The 21,298-nt window shown below is 38.3% G+C and overlaps 1 protein-coding gene across 2 annotated transcripts in view; it reads left to right on the forward strand.

Annotated features, from left to right (window-relative positions):
• The window catches only part of COL9A1 (collagen type IX alpha 1 chain), a 215,014-nt gene that overhangs the window by 179,729 nt on the left and 13,987 nt on the right, over positions 1-21,298 (forward strand). For both annotated transcript variants that reach the window (XM_033937800.1, XM_033937801.1), the window contains exons 36-37: positions 1,790-1,978; positions 20,673-20,750. In XM_033937800.1, coding sequence (XP_033793691.1) covers positions 1,790-1,978; positions 20,673-20,750 — 267 coding nt within the window. The remainder of the gene's footprint in view (positions 1-1,789; positions 1,979-20,672; positions 20,751-21,298) is intronic.

Raw genomic sequence — 21,298 nt, forward strand, 5'->3', positions numbered from 1 at the left:
TCAATCTACCTGCTTTAAATATCAGCAGAAGTAGAAAAACAACTGCTTTTACATACAAGCAGCAGCGAGACTTACCGCAACCACCAAGAGCCCACAGACCCGATCCTGCCAGGAATGTGAACTCCTCCCCCTGCAGTCCATTGGAGAGATCAATCTACCTGCTTTTAAATATCAGCAGCAGTGGAGATCAACTGCTTTTACACCTAAGCAGCAACGAGACCAGCCACAACCACCGAGAGCACACAGACCCGATCCTACCAAGAGTGTGAACTTTTCCCCCCATGCAATCCGCTAAGAAGATCGACTGTCGGCTCCGGGCGGCTTTCCCGCAGAGAAGAGAATCCTACATTCAACGTGGGCCTCATCTGGGGCAGCCTCCTTGGAGCGGCTGGGGCACGGGCAGTGTGTCTGGGAGGAAATGCATGGATGGGAGAACATCGCAGGGGAGGAGACATAGGCATCTTGGGACTGTCGACCAAGTCTCTTCCCTGAAGAAGCCCTTTCTGGAAACGTCAATCGCTCCTCCTAAACTTACTTGCTCCACTTCATCACTGACGCTGAAACCGTGGATTGAAGACAAAGTTTTATTTTATTTTTCTTTCCAGCTTATGATTTATCTTTAATCTTATCTATTGTTTTGCCTTTTGTCTTTGTTTTGTTCTATTTCTATCATTTAAATTTCTCCAGAATTCTACTGTTCAACGGCTCCCCCTTCTGCTTCTATTCCTTTCTCTCCTCTCTTCTACCTTCCAAAGTATTTAGATCAATGCTGTCTTATTAAAATGTTTATTTTATTTTTATTTTTCCTCTAACTCTACTTTTCACTTCTCTATTACCCTCCAGGTACTTTAGTTAGATTGTGAGCCTTCGGGACAGTAAGGGAATTTTTCAAGTACCTTTCTTATTTCTAATCTTAATGTATATTTTCTGTAAACCGCTTAGAACCTAACGGATGTAGCGGTATATAAGAAATAAATTACATTACATTACATTACATAATATTGCCATTAGTGCATGGCTATTAATAAAAAAGCACTTACCGCCATCCATTTTGTAAGTGTTAAAAGCTCACATGGTAATTTTGTGCAAACCAGTTAGCATCCAGTAATGATTAGCAGAGGATTGCCCCCTCCCCACAAAAAAATGCTAAATTTTTTGAACGTATGGATTATCACACGCTAAATTGACACACAGGATGCATAAGCACATCCAATGGTCTGCAATTTTAAGCTCTATTAGGTACTTATTAGCACCTAACACAGCTTAGTAAAAGGGTACATAAGGTCTCATACAGGTTCTGGATGTCAAGAAGGTCTTAAAATTTTTTAACCACGACTGACCAAATATTCCCCGTCCTTTACAAAGCCACGCTAGCGTTTTTAGTGCTGGCCATCATGGTAACAGCTTCAACGCTCATAGAATTCCTATGAGCATCTGAACTGTTACTGCCGTGGCCAGTGCTAAAAATGCTAGCACGGCTTTGTAAAGGAGGGGGATTGACAGGTGTATACTTGCTAAAACACAGGTATGAAAACATATTTAGATTTATTCTGACCACGGTTCAAATAAGGTATAAGGAATTTTTAAAATTGTAAGTCTTAGTATTTATACAGTTTGCATAAAATATGATTAGAAGGGAGTTAGTCCCTGGACAAGATCCACTGTACCTGTGTTCAATGAAACCTTAATGATCTCCATGGTCAGAGAATCCATTCTAGTTGCTGCCTTCCTAACCAAACTCCATCATAGGATGTGTCTGTTTTATTCTCTTTCTATTCTCCTATTGCAGAGCAGTTAGCTCAGATGGCAGCCAGTCTCCGAAGGCCAGAATCCGGTGCTGCAGGACTTCCTGGACGTCCTGGATTCCCAGGTTCCCCTGGTCCTCCTGGAGATAATGGCTTTCCTGGACAACTTGGACCACGGGGTCTTCCGGGTCTTAAAGGTCCACCTGGGGAAATTGGTCTGAAAGGTCCTAAAGGTAAGGATTTTATCATTGTTTGTTTTGTTTTTTTGTTTCGCAAGGGGCTCACAGTATAAACATACATAATAAAAGTACATAAAATATATGTAAAAACCCTCACAAAAGAAGCGGCCAGCGCTTACACCAAAACAGATGCCTTAATGCCCATATTTCATTTAAACCCATCAAGATTACATTGCTTTCTGATATACAAGGGTAGAAGATTCCATTCCTGGGGTCCCCTACAGGAAAACATAGTCACACGTGAAGAATTCAGTCTCAATTCCCTTACAGATGGCACAGACAAATCATCATGATGGACAGACCGCAATTTTGATAAAGGGACATAAGCCTGAATAGTACCCACCAAACCTGCAGGAGCCAAACCATTCAAACACAAATATACCATCACAAGCAGCCTGAAATACGAATATGCAATCTTCTAACTTCAACTAGTATTGCTTCACATAGTATTCTGTGACATGCTCAGTTCTTTCCAAATGGAAAAGAGTTCTAACCACTGAATTGTTGGCAACCTGTAATGCACTCAATGAGGTTATTGGTAAATCCAAGAGCACACGATTACAATAGTCCAGCCATGATAGGACCATTGACTGCAAAATGATTCTAAATATGCTTGTTCTTCCATGGTGATTAAGTAATATTTGCTTTTTTAATTGGGTTGTATGTTGTGGGAAGGTGGTCTCTGCAATATTATACATTAAAAAAATTTGATTATAAAATGCACAAAGTTTTAGATTTCTGGCTTGAACATGGTCATTGTCCTTCGTTTGTGATATTTAAACTGTTTTACCCTTCACTTTAGGCTACCATTAATTGTGAGACTTAAAGGATTAACGCAGGTTGAAAAGTGATATATATAAGTATTTATAATTAGCTCTAGTCTCAGCTAACTGAAGTTAATATTTCTTATCTTATAAGACAAGTGGAAATCGCACTTGAGTTTCTATAATAAATATGTATTCCTTTGGAGTAATAATCTAGGAATATACTTTATGTAATATATTCAGGGAGATATCCAGACAAACCTGAAGAATGACATGTTTATCAAAACCTATTACAAATGGTGGCATGGCTCAGGCAAAGCCTATGCAAAGAACCAGGACACTGGAACATGGGGATACCATGAAAATATGTTACTTTCCAATATATCATCAGTGATGCAGAAACATGAACCAAACCATAATTTCTATCAAAATGATCCTTCCAAAATCTATTTATGAATTAAATTAATTTGATGCCTCTTGGTTCGGAAGGATTTAATTAATATTTTTATTTTTTTTTAAAGTATATACCTCTTCCAGATTAACATTCAATATGAATTACTCCAACTCAAAAGACAGTGTAGAAGATTAGAAAGAAAATGGAGAAAAAAGAACCAAGATCAAACAAAAACCGACTGGAAAAAAATCAACAAACAATACAAAAATCTACTAAGGGATAAGAGGAAAAGCTACTATACTAATCTCATAGGCACGGAAACCCAAGATTCCAAAAAAATATTCCAAATCCTGAAAGAATTAACAGACACCAACCATACACTACCACCACGAACGACCCCTCCACCATCACCCACCCTCTTAGCAGAACACTTCAAGAACAAAATTACCAACACCAGAGCCACTCTCATCCTTAACCCATCCCATCAAAACCCAATCACAATCCACCCTACAGGAAAAGAGGCAACCGCAGCAGACAGAATTTGGACTCAATTCCCCAACATACAATGGTCAGAATTCAACAAATTCTACAAAAAATACAGCCATGCCTCCTGTGACCTCAACCATTGCACCTCATATCTCCTTACCACCTCTAGTGTAAAATTCCGCACCATAACTCTACAATGGATTCAATTTACGCTCACAGAAGGCACATTCCCTGCTGACCTCAGCGAAATCGTCATCACCCCAATCCAAAAAGACCCAAAAGCACCACAAAACCACCCATCTAACTTTAGACCTATAGCCTCAATTCCGCTATATGTCAAAATTATAGAAGGCCTAGTAGCCAAACTCCTCACTGATTACATAGATGACCACAACCTACTCCACCCCATGCAATCAGGCTTCAGAACAAACTTCAGTACAGAGACACTACTAGGCTCCCTTATGGATACCGTCAGACAACAACTTAGTACAGGGAAAAAAATGCTTCTCATACAACTGGACCTAACTGCGGCATTCGACTTAGTGGACCACAACATCCTTCTACAGATCTTAGAGGCAATAGGCAATCTCAGATAAAGTATACTCTTGGTTTGAAGGATTCCTAAAACTCAGAACCTACAGTGTAAAATCAAACAAAGAAAAGTCAGAATCCTGGTCAAACCCCTGCGGCGTACCACAAGGATCTCCACTATCCCCTACCCTCTTCAATCTCTACACTGCTTCTCTAGGAACGCATCTGGACAATCTGGGCATAACCACCTATAGTTATGCGGATGACATCACCATCCTCATCCCATATGATCATTCTAAACCTACCATGACAGACAAACTTCACCAAACACTTGAAACAGTCACAACCTGGATGAAAAATCACAAACTTAAACTCAACCAAGACAAAACCAAATTCATCCTCCTCGAAAATGACAAGGTCCAAACCACAACCAACTTAGATATAAACGCAATCAAATATCCCATCCAAACCACCATAAAACTACTTGGCATGACCATAGACAGATGCTGCACTATGCAACCGCAAATAAATAAAACAATTCAGAAATCATTCGCAGTCATGAGAAATCTGAGACAAGTCCGAAAATTCTTTGAAAGAACACAATTCCAACTTATAGTACAATCCCTAATACTAGGTATATTGGACTACTGTAACATCCTCTTCCTTCCTTGCCCTGCAACTACGATAAGACAACTCCAAACAATCCAAAATACAGCTTTGAGACTCATCTACTCATTGAAAAAACATGACCACATCACTGAAGCCTTCATCAACTCACATTGGCTTCCAATCCAAGAAAGAATCCAATTCAAATTCTACTGCATATTATTTAAAACCCTACACGGAGACAGCCCATCATACCTGAACAATCGCCTCATCCAAGCACCCACTACCAGACACAGAAAAACGCACTCCCCATTCATACCCCCCCCAATCAAGGAAGTAAAAAGAACAAAACTACACGACGGCCTCCTAGCCACTCAAGCCGCAAGGCTGGACAACCAGATCTCCAACCTTCTGATGACCACCCCAGACTATAGGACGTTCAGAAAAGAAATAAAAACCACACTTTTCAAGAAATTCCTGAAGCAGCAATAACACCACGACCTCTTAGTAACTCTAAAACTGACATTTGATCTACCCATTACTGCACTAATAATAACAAAAGAATCTCCACTATGACCACCTATTAACTCTCTTACAAACCACCTCACCCTCAACAACCCGCTAAATGTTTATAAGATCTACAACTTACCTCTCTAGCTAATCATTGTAACTCTGTTTTTTTAAATTAACCTTTTGTAATCCGCCTTGAACCGCAAGGTAATGGCGGAATAGAAATCCCTAATGTAATGTAATATGATCAACTGAAAATATATAATGACTTTTTGTATTGCTGGGAATGCTTTGGTGGGTCAATTAAGATTATGCGTAAATTGACTCCAATTTAAAAAACAGTTAAAAACTCTGTTACACTTCCCCCTCCCCATTCCCAGTTTCGGCAATCGCGATTTCACATATTTGCAATTTTTTGGGGAGGTGGAAAAAAAGAGAAAACCCCCACAGTTTAGCCTTTCCCCCGGCGCCTCGGCCTTACCTGGTGGTCTAGTGGGCTTTCGGGGCAGGAGCGATCTTCCTACACTCTTGCCCCGTGTAGATCGCCAATAGGAAATGGCTGTGGGGAGTTCCCGTCGTAGTCTTGAGAGACTACGGGAACTCACGGCAGCTATTTCCTATTGGCGATCTGAATGGGGCAGGAGCATAGGAAGATCGCTCCTGCCCCGAAAGCCCGCTAGACCACCAGGTAAGGCCAGGATGCCGGGGGAAAGGCAGGAGAGAGGCGGGGGGTGGGTCAGAACCGGACCAGAAGATATTTGCAGTATTTCACCATTCGCGGTCCGGCTCTGCTAATATCCCCCGCGAATCCAGAGGGAGAAGTGTACTGCATTCTTGTGATTTATTAGCTGATATTTGAAAAGAAGAAATGATTCAACTTTGAAGATTTTAAGATTTAAGGTTCCTTTTACTAAGGTGCGCTAGTGTTTTTAGCATGCGCTTAAGATTAGCGCGTGCAAACCATGCACTAAACGAAAAATATTAACGCAAGCTCTATAGAGGCGTTAGCGTTTAGCGCGTGCGGTATTGTAGCGTGTGCTAAAGCCACTAGCGCACCTTAGTAAAAGGAGCCCTTAGTTCCCCCCTTTTTACAAAACCACAAAAGCATTTTTTCGCACTGGCTGATACTCTGAATGCTCTGTTCTGCTCCTGACATTCATAGAGTTCCTATGAGCGTTGGGAGCAGCACACAGCATTTAGCGTGCCAGCCTGTGTTAAAAACCGCTTTCGCAGTTTTGTAAAAGGGTGGGTTTGTGACATTTTTTAAATATTTTAGTGCTGTAAACCGTTTAGTTCTTAAACGGTATATAAATTTATAAATAAATAATAACGCAAAATCCAAATATAAAAGAACATGAAAAAATAAGAACACAAACAAAAATATACTAAAGAAATAGAAATGAAGGGCCCAATATACAGCATAGCAGAATTATATAAAAGGCACTCTGACTTGAGCACTCGTTATAGAATAGCACTTTGGGCCAGATTCTGTATAGGACGCCCGATCTCAGAAGCCCTTTTACACCCACCTTTTACAGTGTTTCATCAAAAGTGGTTCTCAGAACTGATCCTAAATTCCTTTCCAAAGTAGTCATGGAATTTCATCTGAATCAATCCATTCTGCTTCCCGTCTTCTTTCCAAAGCCTCATTCTCACCCTGGAGAAACTGCTCATCATACATTGGACTGTAAGCGTGCCTTGGCTTACTATTTACAAAGAACTAAGCCACATAGGACTTCACCTCAACTGTTCATTTCTTTTGACCCTAACAGTTGGATGATGTCATCTAAGGAACCCTGGTATGGACAGCTGCCAAATAACATCGGCACTTTAAGAACTTTAGAAAGTTCGCGACTGACCACACCGCGCATGCGAGAGTGCCTTCCTGCCCGATGTAGGTGAACGGCTCCTCAGTTCTTAGTTTTCCACGGAGTTAAGAAGTCGTGTTTTCAAATGTTCCTTCATTTTTGCCTTTTGCCTTCCCGCTAACACATATTTTACTTCTAGTTTTTTTATTCTATTATCTACTTTCTCTCTTTTTTTGTTTTAAAAAAAATGAGGGTTTTTTTTCATTTCTTCATCTCACTTTTCCCTCACTGGCTTTCAGTCAGTGGGGTCTCTTTGTTTGCCTCAGCCTTGGATTTAATTTTGGCTGAGACGGTCTTCCCGTTGATGTCCTGCCTGCTCATGGGATTTTTAATAAGTGCAGCAGGTGCTGTTGGCACTTTTTCAATGTCGACAAGACATCACCATCATTGATATCGGTGTCAAAGGAGTTACGACGGTGTTGCAGGTCATTACAGCATCGAGTCCATTCATGCCGACCTTACAGCCACCTTTCTTGTGGCTCACCTATCTTCCATCGAGGGTCACACTTATCCAGTTCACCCTCTTCGAGGCGAATCGTGACACCGGTGTTGCAGGTCACTTTGACATTGAGTCCATTCATGCCAACCATGCGACCATTCTTCTAGTGGCTCCTGCCTTCTCCACTGAGAGTTGCATCAGTCACTTTCTTCAGAATGGGCTGCGACACTGAGGTAACTGGCAAAATTGCCAAAGGTACCGGTGTTTTTTCTCTTCAGGAACAGTTTGAGTTTTTGGGGGGAGGTTTTCCTGACACTGACTACTTTGGTACCAGGCTGGCCTGAACATGACCCCACACGGCTTTCCGGTACCATCAATGGTTCATTGATGCACCATCATGGTTCAGGTCATCTTGACCATCCAGTCGTGCATTGAAGCATCATTCCTCCTGACGTTGTTGCAGTTCTTCGAAGCATCATTCTTCTTCTTCTTCTTCAAGACACTCTAGCAACTCCAAGCATGTTTTTTTCCATGTCCTGGGAAACGCAAGAACTCTGCAGAAGCTTCGCCTTTATCATCGGGCTGATACCATTCTGAGCGGCGTTCTTCATCAATCCTTATTGACTCAACCCTTCAATTTGATTCCAATGTGACTATTACAGAGGCTTCTGGTTCTTCTAAGGCACAGTCTCCTCGGAAGACTCCTCCTAGAGAGACATCTTCAACATTTTTGCTTTATAGACACAGACTCTCCTGTCAAACTTACAGTTTTGTTCCTGCTGTTTTTGTACTGATTTTTTATTGTTTTTCGCTTCAGCTCAGCCTTCTCTGCAGCTCTTCAAACTTCACTTAGCTAGTCTCCTTCAAGAACTTCTTCACCTGGGAGATCCTCTTTTTTATCCTTCTACAATTAGACCTTATATTCTCCATCCAAGGTCTATGCTTCAGTTCCGACAGAGGAGAGGAGCATATTATGGACAGATTTGCCACCACCTCTATCAGTATTTATTATTGACTGAACTTTATCAAAATTTCATATTGGCAATTGGAGTACTGTTTTCTCAGTTATCTATTTTTTGCTGTGAAGCCTTCTTGTCTGGACATTGCTTCTTTTCCTGGATGCATTTCTTCTTCTATCTATGGTGTGGAATCTAACATGGTGTAGAGTCTGGTAGTTAGATTCCTCTACCTCTTTTTATCAAACTATCTTACCTAGCAGACACCTGACTACCTCTGCTTCTCAAAGGTCTCCGATGGGGAATCTAACATGCATGTAGAGTCTATAAGTTAGATTCCTCCATATTTTTTTCACTACAGATTTTCAGCTCACAGCTGACACAGTACATAGTTTGATCTGCTTATAGTGCTTTTGAGTTGACGTCCAGAGCTGCTTCTATGTCTGTGGCCATGAGATGACTGACGATCCCATGATTGGTGTTTCTGGTGCCTTGGTCCAGATTTTTGAGTTGACTCCTGAGAGTGCATGTCTCCTTTGACAGGACAACTTCTTCGGCACACATTTACATTACATTACATTAGGGATTTCTATTCTGCCATTACCTTGCGGTTCAAGGCGGATTACAAATGGTTTGTCCAGATATTAGAAGTGTTTAGGGAGTAGTTTGTACATTTCTTTGAGTTGTTAAGGATTACATCTGAGTTGTCATGATATTAGAAGTTCATATGTAGTAGTTGCAGGTGATGCCGGTGTTAGTTCAGTTTTATGTGTTTTATGTAAAGAAGGGTTTTTATTTCTTTTTTGAAGGTTTTGTAGTCTGTGGTTGTGGTCAATAGGTTGTAGAGTTGTGGGTCGGGTTTTGCAGCTTGAGTGGCTAGGAGGTTATCGTACCATTCATCACTCACTATGACGACTTCAGGATTCCACCATGGAGTATCGAGCCTGTAAGGTGGCTTTTTTTCCTGTTGCTTTGCTACCATTCTGTCACGCTATGGTAGGAACTAACAGGGGTGAAGAGCCTGTAAGTTAGTTTTCCTGCCACTTCAAACCCTTCCTCTGCTTTTTCTGCAACGCAGGATCAACTGGTTGTTTTTCTTCAAACATGTTCATCAATGTTAGGCAGTACCTTCCAACAGGCATCCATTGCCCTCAAGTTTTTTCTCCTACACCCCTTCTCCTGATTTTCACATGCTGGAAGTTTGGGAGTGGCTGTAGGGGAGGAGGAGGCCACTACATCCTTTTTAGGATATTTTTTCCATATTCATTCAATTGAACATCAGGGGCCCATCCCCCTTTTTAGTCCTCCGATAGCTCGCATGTTACCCTGCGTAATTTTTTCTTCCCTCTTTGATCGAAATACCTGCTTATGCTCTCTCAATCTCAGGGAGATTTTGCTTTGACTTCTGGTGCACCCTGCATAAAGAACATTACTCAGATTTCTTTTTTTTTTTTTTATAATTCTTTATTCATTTTAAAACTTTCATCAAGTGTACAAAAATTGCAACACAATAACATAGATTTAACCACTTGTACATCTTATCATTATAACTTATAGTTGTAAATATAACCCTCCCTCTCCCATCCTGAAATCCTTTTAGTAATTTTTATTTTTCATATAATAGAAACCCTCCCCCCACCCCACCCTTATCTTACATATTAAATATAGAAATATTAGGAAAATGGCATCAATCATGACAAAAAGGACGTTAATGGTTCCCAAATTTTAATGAAGTTTTTATCATTTCCGTTTTGCACCGCTATTGATCTTTCCATTCTGTATATGTGGCAAACTGAATTCCACCAAAATTTAAAATTGAGCCTACTATGGTCTTTCCAGTTATTAGTAATATGTTGAATGGCTACTCCGGTCAAAATCAATAAAAGTTTGTTATTACACATTGATATCTGACTCTTTTTTCTCATAGACATACCAAAAAGTACAGTATCATAAGTTAATGCTACGTGATTTTCCAATAAACAATTTACTTGATCCCAGATTGAGTTCCAAAAGGCTAAGATATGGGGACAATAGAACAAAAGATGATCTAAAGTCCCCATATCCAGATTACAATGCCAGCATCTATTAGACAAAGAACTATTTAACTTTTGCAATCTAACTGGGGTCCAAAAAGCTCTATGTAACAAAAAAAACTAAGTTTGTTTCATAGACGCTGACATTGTACATCTCATTATCCAAGACCAAATTTGTGGCCATTGAGATGCTGAAATATCATGCTTAATCTCAATGCTCCAAATATCCCTAAGAGTATTTTTAGGTTTTTTTTTAACCAATTCACTAATAGTTTTATACCAGTGTGCGGCCTGATGTCCCAGAAAGTCCGCCTGAAAACATAAAAATTCTATGCTAGGTTGATTATTCAAATTTTTCCATTCAGGGAACCCTGCCTGAATGGCCTGCTTCAATTGCAACCAACGAAAAAATTGCGATTTGTGAAGCCCAAATTTATGTTGCAATTGTGTCAAATCCAGCAGCTTACCATTAGTAATTACATCATTTAAAGTTCTGATACCTGCAATTATCCAATGTTTCCAGACGATCTTAAAACCGCCAATTTGAATCTTGGAGTTTAGCCATATGGATTGATTCGTTGAATTATTAATAGTAATTGCTGTTAAATTACTGACAAACCGTAATGTTTTCCAAGTATCCATTAGAATTCTATTTTCTTTGTACAATCTGGGCATCTTAATACTGAGCACATGAGAAAGATGTAAAGGAAACATGAGTCGCCATTCCAAATATAACCAATCAGGCTTGATGGTACCTATAAAAGTTTGGAAAATTTACCCCGCCCTCCTTAATTGGTCTTTGCAAAGATGCTATAGCAATTCTAGGAGTTTTACCAAGCCAAAAAAATTTTATAATAATCGAGTTCAATTTTTTATAAAAAGAGTTCAATTTCTTATAAAATACTGGTATCATACCCATTTGATAGCAAACTACAGGTAGAATCATCATTTTAACTGTTTGAACTCTCCCCCACCAAGATAAATGTAATGGATTCCAATGCTCACATAATTCCGTAACTTTTTAACAGCCTTTTTTCATTTTCTTTTACAGTCTCATCTACTGTATTTTTAATCCATATTCCTAAATATTTTAAACCATCATCCTTCCAAACGAAAGAAAAGGACTCAAACATACTTTTTAAACAATGTACATTGAGTGGAAGAAGTTCAGACTTATTCCAATTTATTTTATATCCTGAAAATTTACCGAACTTGTCTATCAAGTCTAACAAACAAGGAATGGAGGAAACAGGATTTCTCAAATATAATAAAATATCATCTGCATAATCCCAATCGTTACGAGGAATACCCTGTATCCCCTTTGCTTGATTAATAGCTAATAATAGGGGTTCTAATACTATATCAAAAAGCAAAGGAGATAGTGGACAACCCTGTCTAACTCCCCTATGTAAATGAAAACGATCTGACATTTTATTATTGATATATAATCTTGCCATAGGGGAGCTATACAAAGTCTGAACCATTTGAATAAATCCTGAACCTATACCAAACCATTTCAATGCTTGATACATGAAATCCCATTCCACTCTGTCAAATGCTTTTTCTGCATCTAAAGATATGGCAAAAGCCGGATCATTCATATTTTTAGTTAAATTTAAAGTGTGGAATGTCAATCTTGTGTTACTAGAAGAATGTCTATTCGCAATGAATCCAGTTTGATGTACATCAATTATATAAGGGAGAGCCTTAGCCAATCTCATAGCCAAAGTTTTAGCCAGTAATTTTCCATCTACATTAATTAAAGATATCGGCCTATAGTTTGATACCGAAGTAGGATCTCTATTTGGCTTAGGTAAAACAATAGTTAAAGATTCTGCCATAGTACCTGTAATACAACCTTTATTTAGTTGATATTGATATAAATTTAATAAATGAGGGAGTAACGCATTTTGAAATGTTTTATAAAATTCTACTGTAAAACCATCCCCACCTGGAGCGGATCCAACTCTAAGAGACTTCAATGCAGTTTCTACTTCTTTTAATGATATAGGCTCATCTAATCTTCTTTTTATATGATCAGGAAGTTTTGGACCCACTAATAAATTTAAAAATTCCACACCACTTTGAAGTTTATCAGCATAAGACTCGGAAGAATACAAATCTTTATAAAAATTAAGAAATTGATTTAAAATATCATTAATCTGAGTATGCAAATTTCCATTACTATCTTTAATTGCTATTATTTTTACTTTTCTTTTTTTTGCTTTAAGATAATTTGCAAGTAATCTTCCCGCCTTATTGGAACTTCCATAATACAAAGTTTGCTGGGAAAATAAATCTTTCCTCGCCAATCTTGAAGAAATCTCATTATATTTCCCTTTTACTTTTAAGAGTTCTTGTAAAGTATCTTTCTGCCAATTACTAATTAATTTAGATTCTAGAAATTTAATTTCATTTTCCAGATCAGTGAATTGTTTAACCAATAATTTCCTAGTATGTGCCGAATAAGAAATGATATGACCTCTCATAGTAGCTTTAAAAGCATCCCACAATATTTCAGTGTTGATATCCACTGTATTATTGATTTGGAAAAATTTAGATATCTTTTCCTTAAATTCTTCAAGAAAAACTGAATCTGCAATCAGTGTATTATCAAATCTCCAAACTGATCTATTTATTTCCTGTTTATCTAAACTACATTTAATCCATACCCCTCCATGATCTGACAAAATAATTGGATAAAAGGAAGCTTGTAGCACCTGTTTTACCAATGAATTTGAAACAAAAACATAATCAATTCTTGAAAAAGATTTATGAACTTGTGAAAAAAAAGAAAATTCCTGATCATTGAAATGAAGAATTCGCCATATATCTTTTAAATCACAAGAATTTACCAGATTTTCTAACCCTAAAGATTTTATATTTTTACTTGGTTTTTTTATCCATAAAAGGATCCATCACAGCATTGAAATCTCCAGCTACAACTAAATTAGAAGCAGCCAGTGGGAGTATTAATTGTTGTAAAGATTTAAAATAATCATTTTGATTCGAATTAGGGGCGTAGACATTAATCAAGGTCAAAATATTATTTCCCATTCTCATTTCCACCTTAATCCATCTTCCTAAGGGATATCAAACTCCAACATTTTAAATGAAGCTGAACATTTATTACTTATTAAAATAGCAACCCCCGCTTTTTTCCTAACTGCAGGGGCGAAAAAACAGTACTTTATCCATTCGCCTTCGAGTCTTTTTGATTCAACATCTGAAAGATGCGTCTCTTGGATGAAGTATATATCAGCTTTTTATGTTTTTTCAAGAAAGTAAGCATTTTTTTCCTTTTTACAGGATGATTGAGACCATTAACGTTAAGGGAAAAATTTTTAGTCTCCATTATATTTAATAATTATCAAAAATCTCTTCTCAAATGTAAAGAATAAATAACAAATTAATTCAGGATTAGATGCCATTTTCCAAACCCTCTTCATTAGAATATAACACTTCCCCAGTTATTATCAATCCCTTTGTTAATCCCATTCCCCCCATCCCCCCCCAAATAATGACATATATAACTTGGAATCACACATATAAGTACAGATGAGTCCAGAAAGTTCCCCAACAGACCACAATATTAAGACAATATTATAATATATTCATCTTTTTATATAATTCTCTTGTTATTATTATAATCATTCCATAAATATCCATCAAAAACCTCAACAACCAATTCCCAAGCTGTATAGATCTAATTGATCTAATGTGAAGATAATATTAAGATTATCTTGCTTGGATAATCAATAACTAATTATTCTTAATATCCTTTAACATATAATATTAATATGTATAAAAGGAGACAAATTATAAATCTATAATTTACTCATAATGCAATCAAATCGCTTCTGCTCATATGTGCACAGTAACCATCCTCTTTAGAAGTGTACAGATGTTAATTAATAAATTTTCCATCACTAAAGACATATGAATTTGATTCATATTAGAATTAGATATTCCCTATTGAAAATATATTCTATAGCTATCAATGAGATTCAATGAAAAGCAATTAAAATTTAAATTAAATATATTGAAATATTAATTCTTATACAGAATGAGTTCAGCACTAGATCAAAGATAAGATCATTTTTGAAAGAATATTCGTCAGTGAAAGATCCTAGTGCGTCACATTCCCTGCGCACAAATTTACTTCCAATTGATCCCAAAATCATAGTTATAAACAGTAATGGAGTCATAAAACTCAATATTCCAGTTCTTCTTTCTCCTATTTTCTTATATCTTCCTAGTCATACTACGAGAATATATTAAGGTTAGAATTTCAGGAGCTATAAGGAATGAGCAATGAGACACAAGGAATGCAATCCATCTCCTAATGCAATAAGCACGAGACATGCCAGTTAATTATATATGTCCTTCCCTTGCACAATAACCACTGTTCAGTCCGAAGATAATATCTGCGATGAAGATTCAAATCAATAAACAAATAGTTCCAAGAATTCCATTTTCGATGCTGGTGTCTTTTCTGAATAAAGATTCTCGCTTCACCATACCAATCGTATCTGGAAATCAGTCTCTTTCTTTCTTGAACAGAAAGGTGAACTCCTCAGTTCAAAAGTTTTAGTATGAATGGCATATCCCCTATGCATTTCGATATGCAAGTGATCATACAACTTGGCAATGTAGTGAGCATAATGTTCCACCATATTCCTGTTAATCCTGCTGTAGAATTATTCTTAGTTTCGTACTCATCTTCTATAATTCAGATTTCTATTTGTGCAGCATCATTTGAACACTTCTATTGCTCGGCCTTGCCTTCCCTTTTAAAGGTATCGAGGGTCTGATTATTAAACCTATCTAACCGATTAGCTGCTTAACGATTCTTCCATGCAGGGGGTGAGCACTAGCAGTGCAGATAATTTTTTCTTTGACAGTTGGACTTTGTTTCCTTTTTCCCCAAATCTCAACTCCAACCCTTTTGGGTTTTCTAAATCATCGGAGTTCTGATTGTTACCGCTCTTCTCAGAGTTTTTCCTCTATCAACAAAGCCGGACCACTTTAATCCAGCTTTGTTTTACACCTTTCTTCTTCCATCCTTCTTGCCTAGGCAAATGATGTTTTTCTTTCTTACCTCTCATGGACTTCATGGTTCATGTAATCCTATTCAAGAAGCTTCCACTTGGGTCGTTTTAATGGTCCCTAGCATACCAGTGGTCCAAGCTTTTGACCATTGTCTCAACACCTTGCAGTTGCATTGTCTTTTCCAAAGTCTCTGCAGAGTTGGCTTCATTCTTCCCATCTGTCCAGGGGAGTTTTTTTTTGTTCTACTTGCTTTCCTCTTTAGGACTCATCACCTCATGTTTGCAGAGCTCATCTAATGGTCTTCACACTTCATGCCATCCTTAACTCTTTGTTTTTCAGTGTTTTTTCTATCCTCTCATGGTTTTTAGTCTGCAGTGTCAGCTCATGCCCTTCTTGTTTGCATGGACATTCGGGTTTGGCTCTATTGTACGACAGAATAGGTCCCTCTTTCTTTGTCAGGAGGCCCAGCAGCTCTGACACTCAGAAATTGCTCTTTGTAACAGCAATCTGCATTCAAGAGGACCCGAATTCTATAGCAGACAGACTCAGCAGAATTCTGCGACCTCACGAATAGTCGATCAACTCTCCAGTTCTCTGTCAAATCCTTTTTTAGTAGGGGATTCTTCACATTGACCTGTTTGTATCCCCTCTCAACCACAAGTTACCTTTTTCGACTCCACGTAGTACTTTCTTCTTCGCCTGGAAGAGGACGGTTTTTCTTCTGGATTGGATGCATAAGTTTCTCTATACGTTTTCCTTCCTTTTTTTTTTTCTCTCGTCCTCTCAATTCTTGTCTCACTCAGCCAGGAGTCAGCCAACATGAGTCTTATAGCCTTTTCATGGCTCAGATGACCATGGTTCTCTCTCTACTTTAACTCAGGATCTGGGAATTACTTCCTTTTCCACAATATTTTCCATTTCTTCTCATGCAGAGTCGAGCATCTTTTATGTATTCCAAACTTTAATTGTTTCACCTGACGGCTTAGAACTGTCGAGCTCAGCTCAGTTGCTCTTCTCCTTTTTCAGCCTGTCAGAATTCCTCTAGGACGTTTATATTCAAGGTCTACCCAGCAGTGTTCTCAGTAAACATGTATACCACACATAAAACTTACTAATGGTTATGCCGAAATCTTATCACACTTTATATAGAGCTATATGTTAACCACTTCACATACAGTGGCTACATATATAAGAGCTTTTTGTATGGACCTTCAGAGTGCATCCAGGCATTGCATACTACTGGCTGCTAGAGTCTTCGTAAGTCCAATCTTTTATTGAAACTTGTTTTTTAATAGCTATTAGCTTCACTGTTTTAAAAAAATATTTTTATTTCTTCCATATTCTTTAACTTTTTTTCTTATCATTTATTGTTCATAAAATTGATATAGCTACTTAGCTTATAGTAGATTCTTAACTGTCATCTACGCCACCTCTCCCGACATGCATGTTTCAAAAGAAACTTTCTTCAGGGTCGAGGGGAACAAATGAGGGAGCTGTAATCCATTGTTTAACATGGACATTCAGTAAACATGGACATGCTTTGTGTTACCCTCATCTATTATTTTCAAACTAACAGAACTATGGAATGGCATTCCCCTTATTTTAAGGGTCTCTGACTTCTTTTAATCCTTTCGTAAATCTTTAAAGACAATTCTGTTTGCAAATCATTTTGGAAATCACTCATAGCCTTCTTCTCATTGACTTATTGGGGGTTTTCCTCTATTATCCATTGTTTGGTGATGACCTGGTATACAAAGTTAAGTTTTAGTTTAGTTTAGATTACTGGAGTTTGGAATCCACCTCTGTTTCCTCAGTATTGGATTCTCTCTTTTCTTTGTTAGATTCTAGACTTCTGCTCAACAAGTAAAGGAACTTCACGTGTTTGGGGGGGGGGTCCTACCTTTTCCGGTATTCCTCCATTACATGGTTGTGCTTTGCACTCTTTATAAGTTCCTCCCACAGATTGTCTCTTTCTTTACTCTCGCTCCATCTGTTATTAGTCCAGTATTTTTCCCTGAGCCTTATTCTCATCTTGGAGAAATGGCTCTTCACACTCTGGTTTGTAAACAGGCATTGGCCTATTATCTCTATAGTACACGGGCACAGAGTACATCCCCTCAACTGTTTGTCTCCAACAAGTTGGGACATCTTGTTTCCAAGACAACAATTTCCATTTGGTTGACCTTCTTGCATCTCGTTCTGTTATACTCAGGCTGGGCTGCAACTACAGAGTCTGGTCACAGCCTACTCAGTCAGAGCTATGGCAGCCCTCCTGCCCTTGACACAACCCCCCTCCCCCCAATGACTGCCCTCCCCAAATCCCCGTTCGTCCCGTCCCCCCCGCCGACCCGCAACCCCCCCCCGACAATTCATACACAGATATGAAACATAGAAACATAGAAAGATGACGGCAGATAAGGGCTACAGCCCATCAAGTCTGCCCACACTATTGACCCACCCTTTTAAGTCTACTGACCCTCTTAAGTATAATTGTAATTATACTGCCACTCTACTGACCCTCTCTTTCAAGTCTATACCCTAGTGACCCTATCCCTTGGCATGACCCTCATAGGGATTCCACATAGGTATCCCATTTGTTCTTGAAGTCTGGGATGCTGCGTGCCTCGATCATCTGCACTGGAAGCTTGTTCCAATGCTCAATCACTCTCTCCGTGAAGAAGTACTTCCTGGCGTCTCCACGAAACTTCCCTCCCCTGAGTTTGAGCCCAACTGCCCAACTGCTAGTGTACACTTATACAATTGCCTTTTATGAGAGTTTTGGCTTCAGAAAAGGGGACGTAAGATGCTCCAATGCTCATAGAATTCCTATGAACAACAAGATAATGGCTATACAAACAACTGGAATAATCAACAGTACCATATGAGGAAAAAATTGTTCCAGTTAATACTAATCTCCAAAAGTCATAAGGAGAAAGTTAGATACTCGATCCTCAGAGGGTGAAATTACCCACAGGTTCAAGTGAGCAGCTCTCACCAAAACCCCAATCTTCACTGGATCACAGGCGTATCTTCTTTTGTCTCTTTTTAACTATATATATATTTTTTAACACGTTTCTTTTTTATCCATCAATTATTAGTTTAAATGATTCAAACGGTTTACTTAACTTGCTAATTTATATAGGGGAGCGCCTCCACCAACATGTCCATGTTTCACACGCTTTCCTCAGGGTCGAGGCTCCCTATTGTATCTGAAAACATTTGAATATCAAACATTACTCCTAAATTGATGCTATCATATTCTTAAACAACTTTTATAAATTAATGTAACTTTCTTACAATGGCCAATCAAGACCTATATATATGTATATTTGATTCAACTTACTCATGCACATAGTAGAAATCGCTCCATTCGAATAGATTTCATGTTGAACGAGAGCGTCTGTCGTCAGATCCAGTTTTTAACCCCATGAGAATGATCTCAATCGGAGATACGTCATATGCTTATTATTTCACCGGAAAGAATTCAAAGCCTTAAAGGAGTCAGACTACCGACATCCAGTCGATTTCTTCATTCAATCCATGAGGAGATAAAGTATTTAAAACGAAAATCCATTTTTGTTCTTTAATATTGAGAGCTGATTTATAATTCCCACCCTCCTTCCCTATTTTTACAGAGTCTATAATACGCCATTTTATATCATGCCAGGAGTGTTGTTTTTTAATCCAGTGATTTACAATGGGTGCCGTATCAGTTTCTGTATGAACTCTAGATTTATGTTCATTCAGCCGTGTTTTGATAGATCGCTGAGTTCTCCCAACATAAATCAGATTACACGGACACTGGATGATATAAACAACATTAGTGGTATTACAAGTAGTAATATCCTTGGATTGAATAACCAACCCCGTCGTAGGATGACACCAAGATTCTCCGGGGATGGTAAGAGAACACCACTGACATTTACCGCAGCCTACATGATAACCTCGTTGAAAGGGGGCTGAGGTACTCCGTAATATCTCTTCAATGTTCCGGTGCCTCTGGAAGGCAAACATCGGTCTTTCAGGTATATCCTCCAATAGAATTCCTATGAGCATCAGAGCAGTGTCAGAGTATATATTGCTCCAGGCCGGGGTAGAAACATCTACTGTGGTTTAGTAAAAGGAGGGGGAAAAAAGCCTTTACATAGTGCTCCTGTTCTTCCTCTGCGTTTTGCTCTGCCTAGCACTATCCAAAATTTTGAACCACCTCCTGCAGAGTTAACAAACAGCAGTGATGGATTTAACCCTTTAATTGACAGACGGTGAAACCTAACTTGATGATGAACAAGAGCAACAGTGCTAAGCAACAGGCATATGGAGATGCAGATCTCCCTTAATAATAATAATAACAGTTTATATACCGCAGGACCGTGAAGTTCTGTGTGGTTTACAATGATTAAAAGGTATTACAGATTGAGTGGAATAAACAAAGTTCAGAGTTAGTGTATAACAGTTCGAAGATCATTTTTGAGGACTAAGATTGTATAGGTCAGTTACCTAATACTTCAGGAACAGATGTGTTTTTAGGCGCTTCCTGAATTCCCTATAAGTAGTAGGCACGAGCAGTTGTTCCAGATCTTTACCCCATAACGCTGCTTGATATGAGAAAAGATGTTGGTGATGACTTTTAAATTTACAACCTCTAACTGGTGGAGAAACAAAGAGCCATAGAAGCCATAAGAGCCATAGAAGACACATGTTACTTCTGAGCAACAATGCCAAATAAAAGGTTAAGTAGAAGTTGAGCTCTTTGTGAAAGGACTGTTTCATGCTATTTATGCAAATGCATCTCAGTACTAAGAGCAGAATTGGGTAATTAGACCAGACCAATTGGGTTATTATCCATTTCTGGCAATATTTTGCAAAAAGATGAGGCGTCCTGCTGCCTCACAGATAATGTAAATCAGCTCCTTAGGACTGTATTCTATGTATATTAACCTGTAACCTGTTCTGAGCTTGTTGGGGAGAACAGGATAGAAAATGAATTAAATAAATAAATTAGATTCTAGAGGATGTAACTTTCACATGTCTCTTCTTGTAATACTCTAGGTGATCTAGGTGAAAAGGGAGAAAGAGGATTCCCAGGAAGAGGACCTAAAGGACTACCAGGGCTACCTGGTCCAACAGGTACAGAAATATAAGCTGTATTATAGCACCAGGATACTGAAGCTTATAGGGTTTAGGTTTTATTCATTCCAAGAAGGCAGTTAATAAATCCCAATGAATAAGGAATTTTTATGCAATTAGTTTGTTTTCTGTAGAAAATAAAATGAAAGGACTTGTTTTATGCAGTCAGTCCAAGCTATGCACAGCATTACCATCACCAAATTGATTCAATCCAAGTATTTTATTGTTTGGTCTTTGCAAAACGTAAAATAGCTTTATTAAGCGTGTGCTACAGCCCTGTGTAGCTCTTAGAACTGCAGTAACATTGCCATCTAGTGGATTCATAATGCAATGTCTCATTCTAAATGTTTGAAAATAATTCCTGCCAATGTGTACATGCACAGAAATAACAAAGTCCAACAGTATTGCCTATTAGTAGACAACCATATCTGAGAACTGTGTGCAATTATGTTGTTTGTGCTTGAAGTCAAATGTTTTACACTTCTTGATTAGAGAATAGATATCAGGCTACAGGTACTCAAGTGAGCAGAATATGTCTTCTAATACTG

This window comes from Geotrypetes seraphini, chromosome 3, assembly GCF_902459505.1.
Source record: "Geotrypetes seraphini chromosome 3, aGeoSer1.1, whole genome shotgun sequence".
NCBI classification, from domain to species: Eukaryota; Metazoa; Chordata; class Amphibia; order Gymnophiona; family Dermophiidae; genus Geotrypetes; species Geotrypetes seraphini.